This window comes from Notolabrus celidotus, chromosome 9, assembly GCF_009762535.1.
Source record: "Notolabrus celidotus isolate fNotCel1 chromosome 9, fNotCel1.pri, whole genome shotgun sequence".
NCBI classification, from domain to species: Eukaryota; Metazoa; Chordata; class Actinopteri; order Labriformes; family Labridae; genus Notolabrus; species Notolabrus celidotus.
The window spans coordinates 60986-74230 of record NC_048280.1 but is presented as its reverse complement, the minus strand read 5'-3'; the positions used below and the strand labels follow the sequence as shown (position 1 = coordinate 74230).

Here is a 13245-nt window from a genome sequence, read left to right as displayed (position 1 = left end):
CGAGCTCATCATCTTAACTTATTAAAATCTCAGGAAGACAAAACTGATCTGTTTTGATTAATCCATCATAATGAGAAAACTAGCTTCATCATCCTGAGGTTGTTATATTGTTATCACAAGTTAAAGCTCCAGTGAGGAACTTTCTGTTTGTGTCGACTTTGGCGCCCCCTGTGGACAAAGTGATACTGCAGAGTCAGTCCCGTGTTTTATATCATTACTAAAGACACATTTTTACAGGAAGGCTTTTATTGTGTGATTGTATTTAATTTTAGCTCTGATTTTAAGGGTCTTTGTTTTAAAGTTTTTATTTCATTTTATTTTGCATTGCTTCATTTTGCTTTGCACTTCTTCTTCTTGTTTTTATTGCCCACTGTAAAGCACTTTGTCACCTGTATTGAAAAGTGCTGTATAAATAAAGTATTATTATAATTATTATTATCTTGCTGATTTTATCCTGTACACGTGTAAATTATGTAAAAAAAAAAACTCTCAACTAACAGGCAAATATGTCACTCATTAAGAATAATTACTGCAGGAAATGGATTCTTCTTTGACCTGTTCTGACACCTACCCTCTAAGAGGCATCACTTTTAATGTTAGTCCATTTCATGACCACAAAAAACTCCTCACAGGAGCTTTAATAATACTCTGACTACAAGGCAATAATCTTATTTGTGTGCACAACTTCATATCTTACCTCTACTATGTAATTTCATTGTGTACACAGGTTAACTATCTTGTGTTCACAGTAAAATTAAATAGTAATAAGAATAAAATTGTGAGCACAAGATCAAATGTTTTACTTTAAGGATCTTTGTAGGCTCAGTAGTATCAGGAGATAAATAACAGGCTGCTTTGGACTTCAATATTTAACAAGATAACTATATATTTATATTTTGTTTAGCACTTAAGTATTCCTTTAAAGTCATATGCTCCTGCTTTAAATCATTTATTAATATAAATAAAACACAGTAGAGTTGAAGTGTCTGATCTTGGATTTTCCTCTGAGTGACTCATCTCTTCAATAGATGATCTCTGAGAGGCAGCCGCTCAGACTGAGGAGGAGGAACCGTTAGATCTGTCCGTGATCCTCAGAATAAAAACTACAGAAGAAGAACTCTCTGAGGATTATTTATTATAATTATGAGTGTGTTCTGACATATTTAAATTTATTTAAAAACCAGGATTTATTCACTGAAAATTACAATTAATGTCCTTATTTTAAAACTGTAAATGCATCCTTTAGGTTGTTAATTTAATTGAATTCAAACTTTATGACAGCCTCAAGGTGAAGAAAAAAATACTTAAAAAGACAACATAAAAAGTCTAAAAATACACATTCAAACTTACTGATTTATATAGAGTATTTTAAATGTTTGGCCTACCTGTGAGACAAAATTCAGATATTTTTAAGGCACTCCATGTTAATAAAATCAACCCACTTTTGATTAAAAAATCATATTAATATTTGTAAATATATATTTTTTATTTAAACACTAATTTTATTTAATATATAACTCTTATTAAATTCTCATTCCCGAATTTTAAAAATCCCCTTTTTACTAAAACATTTAAAAATATTAAATGTATTATAAAATAATAATAATAATTTAAATAAATAAATTAAATTAAATCTCCTGGCGGTCAATGAAGTATCTTGTATATATCTTGTATTTTACAATCTCAATATGAAGCCACAGTAGAGTTGATTTTTAAATATTTGGTGATTTAAAAAAAAAAAATTATCAACATGAGAAGCAAAATGACCTAAAACAAAAATAAAACACTTTAAAATCATAATTTATTGAGTTAAAATCCTTTTATTCCTTGATTATATTAGGATGTATTATGATAATCTGTTTATTCCTTGATTATTTTAGGACGTGTTCTGATATAAAATATGTTTCAGAGTCTGAGGGTTCAGTGGTATCTGTGTTTTGTCGTTATAGACTCAGTTACATAACTTTAAGTGTGTTTCTGAGAAGCTGAGTCTATAAATGGTCTCTGTGTGTTTCTGTAATCACAGCCTGTGGACCTCTTATTCTGTCCTCGGTGGTTAAACGCTCATCAGGTCATTCAGGCCTCAGCAGGGACGTCTGGTGGCAGACTCTGGTGCTGCAGCCAGACTGTAAGGAAAGGAGAGTTTCTTCTGGAGTTAAAGCTGCACTCCTAGCGGCTAAATTCAGTATTACAAGTTCAAGGAGACAAATTCAAAATGTGCTTTGTAGTTCTTTGTCTTTAAAATGATCATATTTTAAACCAAATGTCCTGAAGAGGGTTAGAAAAAGTTACCTATGATGGCTGTTATACTTGCATATTAATGAATGCAGGTCAGATCTTATTGTCTCCTATTCTAATGTTTGTTTAGGTCAATAAAAAGAAACAGACTGTGCAGATGAACAGCAGGGTGGGCAGATAAACTCAGGGGCTTAAATGAGCAGGAAACAAGAAGAGGAAGAAAGTTCAGAGTCAGATTGTAGGACTTATGCTTTTTATTTTTGTAAAAAAAAAAAAAAGCATAAACAATATTAAAATGCTTTCACTCTGCACATCCTGTGAAATACTGACGTACAAACATAACGCCAAATTAAAATAATTCACAACATAAAAGAAAAACGCCTGAACAAAATGTTTACATACAAAATGTTTTCATCCATGAAGAACTAGTCAAAATGCATCAGTCTGGATCACTGAAAATACAACTGACAGGCAGGTTTAGAAAAACTATGAAACACAAAATGCCAAAAAACTGCAGTTCCTCTAACAGCCACTAGAGGCTGGCTCCTAAAGTGAGTCCATCCCTATAGACCTCCATATTAAAATATCCAAGTTTACAGCCAACTTAAAAAATATTTAGATTTCTAAGGAAAATGTTCTATTCATGACAACATTGCAGGCGTTACATTTTTTTAATTCACCTTTTAAAAACCTCGTACGGCACAAAGCTAGAATATGTGGTGACTTTGATTGACAGGTCACCTTAACTAAATTGTCACTGATCTTGTCTTTGTGGATACACAGGAAAAAAGTGTTTTCATAATCCTAAACTGTAAATCAAAAAGTAATGGGGGGAAGCAGAACATGGTGAAAGGTCAGACCAGAGCATCTGTAGTTTTTTAGAAACAATATTAAAATTGTTTACAGTTTTAGTGACAGTTTTCCTCTCAGTGTTAGCCTGATGAGACTTTAGTGAAAATGTAAATGAGCTGCAGAATATCCATGTTCCTCTCTCTTTTAGGTTTCCTGATGTCAGATGTAGCCTGTCTGCATCATGGGCTGTTGTTCTCCTTCTTGAGGTCCTTCTATAAACTCCATCTGATTGTGTCATCTTCCAGACACTGACTGTCTCTCTATTGATCCACATGTTAGTCTTCCTCTTGTTTATATAGTGGTTTAACTTTGGCATAAGGTTTAGCTTGATTCTTCCTGGTCTTTAGCTTCGGCCTCTCTGAACTCTCAGCTCCTCTCTCTCTGACCTCTTTATTCATGTCCACTCGTTCAGCCATCTTCTCTTCTTCTTCTCCTCCTGTGACTTGTGTTTGTCTCATATTGGTCCTCAATCCAGCTTCTTCATCAGTCTCTGTCTCCTTTACCTCACCCTCTACTCCCCCCCCCCCACTAACTGTTCTACGTCCAGCTGCTCGTCTGACGGCTTCTTCTCTTCTTCTCCTCCTTTCATTTTGTTTTTCTGTCTCCTTTTCCTTCCTTTGACTTTCATCAATCTGAGCTAACCTCTCCTCCCCTCCTTCACCCCCCTCCATCTTTCCCTCCTCTGTCTGCTCCCTCTCTCTTTCCTCTGTGTTGAGATGTTGCTCTGCCTGCTCCCTCTCTCTTTCCTCTGTGTTGAGATGTTGCTCTGTCTGCTCCCTCTCTCTTTCCTCTGTGTTGAGATGTTGCTCTGTCTGCTCCCTCTCTCTTTCCTCTGTGTTGAGATGTTGCTCTGTCTGCTCCCTCTCTCTTTCCTCTGTGTTGAGATGTTGCTCTGCCTTCTCCCTCTCTCTTTCCTCTGTGTTGAGATGTTGCTCTGTCTGCTCCCTCTCTCTTTCCTCTGTGTTGAGATGTTGCTCTGTCTGCTCTCTCTCTCTTTCCTCTGTGTTGAGATGTTGCTCTGTCTGCTCCCTCTCTCTTTCCTCTGTGTTGAGATGTTGCTCTGCCTGCTCCCTCTCTCCTTCCTCTGTGTTGAGATGTTGCTCTGCCTGCGTTTCTTCCTCTCCTCTGGTTTGGTTTGGTATCTTCTTGTTCTTCACTGAAGTTTCATTTCTCCTCCCTTCTTTCTGTCTTTCCTGAAACTCTACCTTTACTTCCTGTTTCTGTTCCTCTGGCTGATCTTTGGGATCTTCCTGTTGTTGCTCTGCCTGGACCTCGTTCTCTCCTTGAAGCTCTTGATTCTTCCCTCCATTATCCTCTGGATGTGTCTCATTCCCTTCTTCTTCTTCTCTCCCTGACATAAGTGGAGCTCTTTCTTCTTCTCCTTCCTTCTCAACATGAAACTCTGTGAAATCTCTTCTTGGTGTCTTCATGTTTTCCTCCTCAGACTGTTCAGTCCGGTCCTCATGGTCCTTCCTGTTCTCTGTGTGAACAGAGAAAAAAAAGAAACTGGTGAAATTTAATTTGACCTTTGACCTCTCTCATTTGCTCTGATGTTTGTGCCAAATTTGACCTCATTCCTCTCAGGTGTTCCTGTGATATCTTATTCAGAAGAGTGAGACTCAACAAAGAGGAAGATGGAATACCTGAAAACATCGTCACAAAGCTTCAACAGAACAAAAACATTTAGACAGACGTCTTAGGAAGACAGAGTTTGACTTACTGAGTCTTCTTTGCATCCAAAGAGCAAAGATGATCCCAAGAATCAGAACCAGAGCAAGACAGCCAATCACAGAGCCAATCACAGCGGGCAGAGAACCAGGAGTGTCTGGAGTACTGGGAATACTGGGAGTAGTTCGCACCATGAAGAAATGATCTGAAATGAAAGTAAACTTTGTTCTCATTCAGAGTTCAGTGATCACATCATTCCCTTCAGACCGACACTGACCTGGAACAGTGATGTGGGTCTCTCTGCTCTGGTTGATCTTCCTCTCTGAGACTCTGCAGGTGAAGGTGTTGCTGTGTCTCGTCTCCACAGTCGCTCTGCTGCTGACCGTGTAGAGACCATCAGGACCTCTGACCGTCTCAGTGGGACCAGAGGAGAGAGGGTTTCCCTCGCCGTCCAGCCAAAACATCTCCGGCTCTGGAAACCAGCCTTTAGACTCACACTCCAACCAGACTCTGCTGCTGTTTAAGGTCACCTGAGCCACAGGTGAGGAGACAGATCCTACAGAGGAGAAGCTTCTTTAACCAACACACCGACTTCATCTGGTCAACATCAAACAACTCTTCTAAACATGTAACAAACAGCTGCTCCTGGAGGACACTAAAGCAATCCAGGATCATGGCCTTGGACTTGGACCTTGATCCTGGATTGCTGATCTGCCAACCCCCTTAGTTTGTGCACTATGTTTAAGTCATAAGGAGCACATCATCTGCATAGAAGGGAAACACAATTCTGAGGGTCCCAAAACCCCCATATTCTCCAGACCTGACAACAACGCCTGATCGATTCCAATAATCCCCAAAACAAGACGGGTGAGAACGGACAGACTTGGCTGAGTCCAACCCCTTGGTAACTTCTTTGACTTGTTACCTGTAGACTCAGGCCTTAAACCCATTACTCTTGGAGTACCCCATAAAGGATTCCTAAGGGGACACGGTTCTAAGACAATAAATGGAGCCCTTCCAGTTCTCTTTCTTATGTAAAAGGAAACCCATAATGGTCTGAGAACCTACAAACACTGTCACGGACCACTGCAGGACCATGAAGAGGTCTGTCAGCAAAGACAGTCCAACATGGTGTTTGTTATGAACAGTCCATGACACAGAAGTCCAGTGTTACGCCCAGCTCGTAACACCAGTAACACCAGTAACAGAGCCCCACTCGGGTTCAGATCGGCGTACCCCTTTCCTCCAAATCACCCCTCACCAGGTGTCTACGTCACCTGGGCGTTGAAGTCCCCCAGAAGAACAATGGAGTCCCCAGCTGGGACCACTTCTAGAACCCCATCCAGAGACTCCAATACCTCTTTTCAACCAACGTGAACCTGGTTGTATTTCCAGGCTGGTGCTTGGAGCCACTCTGGAACTGGTTTTCCCGTCTGGGAGCGGGTTCACTCGCAGTCTAAACATGAAAAACCGGTTCTCAATTGAGCGCCGGCTCTGAACTGGCCCTGAAACTGCCTCGGTCGAAAAGGGGTACAAGTGGGCTGTGAAAGACCTAATGATGGAAGGAGGTGACCCTCTCGTTCTCTGGGGAAAACGCCAACACAGGGGGATTTAAGAATCGTTGGCAACCACATCCCTCTTGAACTGATCCTGATGTGTTTATAGTCACAATCACAACGTGTTCAGACTCACCAACGACGAGCTGAACCATCGCAGACTTAGATAACGGAGGGATGAAGCATCTGTATCCTCCTCCGTCTGAGAGTTTCACTCTGGAGAGTTTCAGAGAAACATTCCCGTGTTTCAGTTCTTCACTGAACATTGATGTTCTTCCTCTGAACGTTGGATGTTTTTTAATCTCTAGCTCCACACGGTCTCGCCACACATAGACAAATCTGGGGTTCAGGTCCGGTCTGGCCCACTCCACAGTGTTGTCAAAGGCATTGATGGCCGGGTTCAGGTGACATGGCAGAACGGCGTCCTCACCAATCATGGCCACTATCGGCTGAGATGAACCAATCATCTCCTGACCTGAGAACAAACAGAGGTTTGGTTCTGATCTAACTTTACATGTGAACTTCAGACTGTTAGTAATGTTTGAGATTCACCTCTACATGAGAGCATCAGGGCCAGGAAGAAAACCAGGTCAGTGAAGGCACCACGCTGAAGGTTGAGGGAGCGTCTGACAATCACACCAAACATCCTGGAGTCTGAAGAGAAACACAAAGTCAAACATTAAAGACGACAATGATACTGAAAATATTAAATACAGGGGAAATTAAAGGTTCAGTTTGGGACAGAAAATCTGTGATTTAAATCTTAAAATATTAATGAGGACATTTGGATTTGTCGTGTTTCTCACACTACCTAGTTAAGCTGCTGCAGTGTCTTCTTGCTTCCTGCTGCTGACAGACTGTGGTCAGGATCTCTGTGTCTCTTTATGAAGCTTCTGTTTGGTTCTTCTGCTGGACGACAGAGTGAAATTATATATTATTGAAAAATAAGGTTTGAAGAGAAACATTTAATTTAAATAATAAATAATATATAATAATAATAATAATAAATAATAATAATAATAATAATGAATAATAATAATAATAATGAATAAATAATAATACATTTAATATTTAGATTTAACATTGAACAATTATATTTAACATTTAACAATCAAAATTTAGATTTAACATTTATGATTTATATTTATAATAAACCTTTATATTGAACATTTACCATTTAGATTTAACAATCACAGTTAGATTAAATATTTCACATTACATTTTTTATTTTACATTTTTATTCAACATTAAACATAGATGTATGTGTAACATTTGTATTAAACAGTTCTATTTAACATTTATATATATATTTAAATTGTATATTTGAAATTTAGATTTATATTTAATATTGAAATTTAACATTTTTATTTAACATTTTTATTTATAATTAACATTTATATTTATGTTTCATATTTATATTTATGTTTAACATTTAGATTTAGCAGTGATTTTTATCTAACAAATTTTGTCAAAACATAAATAAATAAATATTTCCCTGAATGTGATTTTAAAAAAGTGACTTTGAAAAATTCCCTTTATATTTTATGACATTTTGGAGCTAAATGTGGAGACATGATATTAGTGTTCACAACTTTACAAACAACGCCCCATAAATCCATGTTTCCTTTCAGAGACAGAGAGAAGGATTCATCCTCACTAACAGGAAGTGATATTTATAATAAACTAACAGCTGATCCATCACTCTCTCTACTGACCTTCATCACTCCTTCATCACTACTCCTTCATCCCTCCTCCATCCCTCCTTCCTCACTCCTTCCTCACTCCTTCATCCCTCCTTCCTCACTCCTTCCTCACTCCTTCATCACTCCTTCCTCACTCCTTCATCACTCCTTCATCACTCCTTCAATCCTTCCTCACTCCTTCCTCACTCCTTCATCACTCCTTCATCACTCCTTCAATCCTTCATCACTCCTTCACTACTCCTTCATCCCTCCTCCATCCCTCCTTCCTCACTCCTTCCTCACTCCTTCATCCCTCCTTCCTCACTCCTTCCTCACTCCTTCATCCCTCCTTCCTCACTCCTTCATCCCTCCTTCATCCCTCCTTCATCACTCCTTCATCACTCCTTCCTCACTCCTTCATCCCTCGTTCATCCCCTCACATGAACCCGACATGAACCCTTATTTTAGGACCTGTTTTAAACAGACTCCTCTGTGTCCTTCATGTCTCTGAACCAGCTCTACTTTTTACTTTCACTTTCACCTCAAACACAAAGACCGACTCCTTTCATTAAAGAACTGTAATCTGTTCACATCGACATGTTTAAATAAAGTTAGATTCAAGTTTACTTTGAAGGGAAACAGGCTCAGAGTTCATTTTAACATTAAACTCACGGTTTGTAGTCATCTCCTCTCTGCTCCTGCGGTGAAGTGAGCCGTCTTTTGCAATACCGTGGTCAGGCCAGCCGCCCCTGGAAAAATGACGAGTGACTATCATACAGGGATTACGGTACGGCTGCTGAGAGCGACCAAAAAGGAGGAATGCAGCCGTGTAGTTCCAAAATTTGTTATTGAATGTGAAAATAAAGTTTAAAAATTACTGAAAAAGTACTAGTTCTCTATATTTTAAGATGATTGAAATTTTTGAGAAGATTAATTTTAAATTCTGCTCAAATTGCACGCTTGTTCCTCGTGTATCTGGCTGTCACTCTGAGAACCTTCAGCAGATTTTACTGTAGAGTTTATGAGAAAAATAATGTTAAATTCTGCTCAAATTGCACTCAAACGCTTTGATATTTTACTCATTTTCATTATTTTATTTTGAAAAATCTGTGAGAGGTGACTTTGAGCAGAATTTAACATTTTTTAAACGTGTTTCTACAAAGAGAAGAAAAAGTTTCAAACATGAAAACCTAAAAGAACAGCTTTCTGACCTGCTGGGTGTTTCCGGAGACTACGGAGGCTCCTCAGGGTCAAAGTCTGATAAGAGATAACAAAGGTGCGTTCAGGTGTCCTCACAGGGACAGGAAGAGGAGGACTTTACTGCAGAGCATGTCTGATATCTATAACACTGTTTAACTCTCTGTTCTAAAGATACATGGAGTTTATTTTAAATGTCTTCTTCTCTTCTGTCTCTACAGGAACATTATTAAACCCACAGTCTCTACAGGAACATTATTAAACCCACAGTCTCTACAGGAACATTATTAAACCCACAGTCTCTACAGGAACATTATTAAACCCACAGTCTCTACAGGAACATTATTAAACCCACAGTCTCTACAGGAACATTATTAAACCCACAGTCTCTACAGGAACATTATTAAACCCACAGTCTCTACAGGAACATTATTAAACCCACAGTCTCTACAGGAACATTATTAAACCCACAGTCTCTACAGGAACATTATTAAACCCACAGTCTCTACATGAACATTATTAAACCCACAGTCTCTACAGGAACATTATTAAACCCACAGTCTCTACAGGAACATTATTAAACCCACAGTCTCTACAGGAACATTATTAAACCCACAGTCTCTACAGGAACATTATTAAACCCACAGTCTCTACAGGAACATTATTAAACCCACAGTCTATACAGGAACATTATTAAACCCACAGTCTCTACAGGAACATTATTAAACCCACAGTCTCTACATGAACATTATTAAACCCACAGTCTCTACAGGAACATTATTAAACCCACAGTCTCTACAAGAACATTATTAAACCCACAGTCTCTACAGGAACATTATTAAACCCACAGTCTCTACAGGAACATTATTAAACCCACAGTCTCTACAGGAACATTATTAAACCCACAGTCTCTACATGAACATTATTAAACCCACAGTCTCTACAGGAACATTATTAAACCCACAGTCTCTACAGGAACATTATTAAACCCACAGTCTCTACAGGAACATTATTAAACCCACAGTCTCTACAGGAACATTATTAAACCCACAGTCTCTACAGGAACATTATTAAACCCACAGTCTCTACAGGAACATTATTAAACCCACAGTCTCTACATGAACATTATTAAACCCACAGTCTCTACAGGAACATTATTAAACCCACAGTCTCTACAAGAACATTATTAAACCCACAGTCTCTACAGGAACATTATTAAACCCACAGTCTCTAGAGGAACATTATTAAACCCACAGTCTCTACATGAACATTATTAAACCCACAGTCTCTACAGGAACATTATTAAACCCACAGTCTCTACATGAACATTATTAAACCCACAGTCTCTACAGGAACATTATTAAACCCACAGTCTCTACAGGAACATTATTAAACCCACAGTCTCTACAGGAACATTATTAAACCCACAGTCTCTACAGGAACATTATTAAACCCACAGTCTCTACAGGAACATTATTAAACCCACAGTCTCTACAGGAACATTATTAAACCCACAGTCTCTACAGGAACATTATTAAACCCACAGTCTCTACAGGAACATTATTAAACCCACAGTCTCTACAGGAACATTATTAAACCCACAGTCTCTTCATGAACATTATTAAACCCACAGTCTCTTCATGAACATTATTAAACCCACAGTCTCTACATGAACATTATTAAACCCACAGTCTCTACAGGAACATTATTGAACCCACAGTCTCTACAGGAACATTATTAAACCCACAGTCTCTACAGGAACATTATTAAACCCACAGTCTCTACATGAACATTATTAAACCCACAGTCTCTTCATGAACATTATTAAACCCACAGTCTCTACATGAACATTATTAAACCCACAGTCTCTACAGGAACATTATTAAACCCACAGTCTCTACAGGAACATTATTAAACCCACAGTCTCTACAGGAACATTATTAAACCCACAGTCTGTACAGGAACATTATTAAACACACAGTCTGTACAGGAACATTATTAAACCCACAGTCTGTACAGGAACATTATTAAACCCACAGTCTCTACAGGAACATTATTAAACACACAGTCTCTACATGAACATTATTAAACACACAGTCTCTACAAGAACATTATTAAACCCACAGTCTCTACAGGAACATTATTAAACCCACAGTCTCTACAGGAACATTATTAAACCCACAGTCTCTACAGGAACATTATTAAACCCACAGTCTCTACAGGAACATTATTAAACCCACAGTCTCTACAGGAACATTATTAAACCCACAGTCTCTACAGGAACATTATTAAACCCACAGTCTCTACATGAACATTATTAAACCCACAGTCTCTACATGAACATTATTAAACCCACAGTCTCTACAGGAACATTATTAAACCCACAGTCTCTACAGGAACATTATTAAACCCACAGTCTCTACATGAACATTATTAAACCCACAGTCTCTACAAGAACATTATTAAACCCACAGTCTCTACAGGAACATTATTAAACCCACAGTCTCTACAGGAACATTATTAAACCCACAGTCTCTACAGGAACATTATTAAACCCACAGTCTCTACAGGAACATTATTAAACCCACAGTCTCTACAGGAACATTATTAAACCCACAGTCTCTACAGGAACATTATTAAACCCACAGTCTCTACATGAACATTATTAAACCCACAGTCTCTACATGAACATTATTAAACCCACAGTCTCTACAGGAACATTATTAAACCCACAGTCTCTACAGGAACATTATTAAACCCACAGTCTCTACATGAACATTATTAAACCCACAGTCTCTACAAGAACATTATTAAACCCACAGTCTCTACAGGAACATTATTAAACCCACAGTCTCTACAGGAACATTATTAAACCCACAGTCTCTACAGGAACATTATTAAACCCACAGTCTCTACAGGAACATTATTAAACCCACAGTCTCTACAGGAACATTATTAAACCCACAGTCTCTACAGGGAAGGTGGAGCTACCAGCAGGGGGCAGAGCTGTGCAGAATAACAGAGACTACTGAGACCTCACAGAGAATGAAAAGGTTGAAGAGGATAAAGATGATGAAGATGATGAAGATGATGAAGAGGATGAAGAGGATGAAGAGGATGAAGATGATAAAGAGGATGAAGAGGATGAAGAGGATGAAGAGGATGAAGAGGATGAAGAGGATGAAGATGATGAAGATGATGAAGAGGATGAAGAGGATGAAGAGGAAGAAGAGGAGGAAGAGGACGAAGAGGATGAAGACGATGAAGAGGATGAAGAGAAAAGAGAGGATGAAGATGAAGATGATGAAGAGGATGAAGAGAAAAGAGAGGATGAAGATGATGAAGATGATGAAGAGGATGAAGAGGATGAAGAGGATGAAGATGATGAAGATGATGAAGAGGATGAAGATGATGAAGAGGATGAAGAGGATGAAGAGGATGAAGAGGATGAGAGGATGAAGATGATGAAGATGATTAAGAGGATGAAGATGATGAAGAGGATGAAGATGATGAAGATGATGAAGATGGTGAAGAGGATGAAGAGGATGAAGAGGATGAAGATGATGAAGATGATGAAGAGGATGAAGAGGATGAAGAGGATGAAGAGGATGAAGATGATGAAGAGGATGAAGATGATGAAGATGATGAAGATGGTGAAGAGGATGAAGATGATGAAGAGGATGAAGATGATGAAGATGATGAAGATGGTGAAGATGATGAAGAGGATGAAGATGATGAAGATGATGAAGATGATGAAGATGATGAAGATGGTGAAGAGGATGAAGATGATGAAGAGGATGAAGATGATGAAGATGATGAAGAGGATGAAGATGATGAAGAGGATGAAGATGATGAAGAGGATGAAGAGGATGAAGATGATGAAGATGGTGAAGAGGATGAAGATGATGAAGAGGATGAAGATGATGAAGATGATGAAGATGATGAAGATGATGAAGAGGATGAAGATGATGAAGATGATGAAGATGGTGAAGAGGATGAAGATGATGAAGAGGATGAAGATGATGAAGATGATGAAGATGATGAAGATGGTG

The 13245-nt window shown here is 38.5% G+C and overlaps 1 protein-coding gene across 1 annotated transcript; it reads right to left on the bottom strand.

Moving 5' to 3' along the window:
* Window positions 1–2479: 2479 nt before the first annotated feature.
* On the bottom strand, window positions 2480–8751 carry LOC117818247 (trichohyalin-like). The gene is made up of 7 exons (XM_034691015.1): window positions 8669–8751; window positions 7126–7220; window positions 6867–6968; window positions 6451–6789; window positions 5036–5314; window positions 4811–4963; window positions 2480–4570 (listed from the first exon to the last, which is right to left on the bottom strand). Exons 3-7 carry the CDS (start codon window positions 6958–6960, stop codon window positions 3366–3368), a joined length of 2070 nt encoding a protein of 689 aa, XP_034546906.1. The 5' UTR covers window positions 6961–6968; window positions 7126–7220; window positions 8669–8751; the 3' UTR covers window positions 2480–3365.
* Between the last annotated feature and the right edge of the window lie 4494 nt (window positions 8752–13245).

Excerpts from the sequence above, each read along its gene's own strand:
- LOC117818247 (XM_034691015.1), bottom strand. The coding sequence starts at position 6,960 with ATGTTTGGTGTGATTGTCAGACGCTCCCTCAACCTTCAGCGTGGTGCC. Across the intron at positions 5,315-6,450 it reads GATGGTTCAGCTCGTCGTTG|GATCTGTCTCCTCACCTGTG; the intron begins GTGAGTCTGAAC and ends TCTCCTCTGTAG. Across the intron at positions 4,571-4,810 it reads TTGGATGCAAAGAAGACTCA|AGAACAGGAAGGACCATGAG; the intron begins GTAAGTCAAACT and ends CTGTTCACACAG.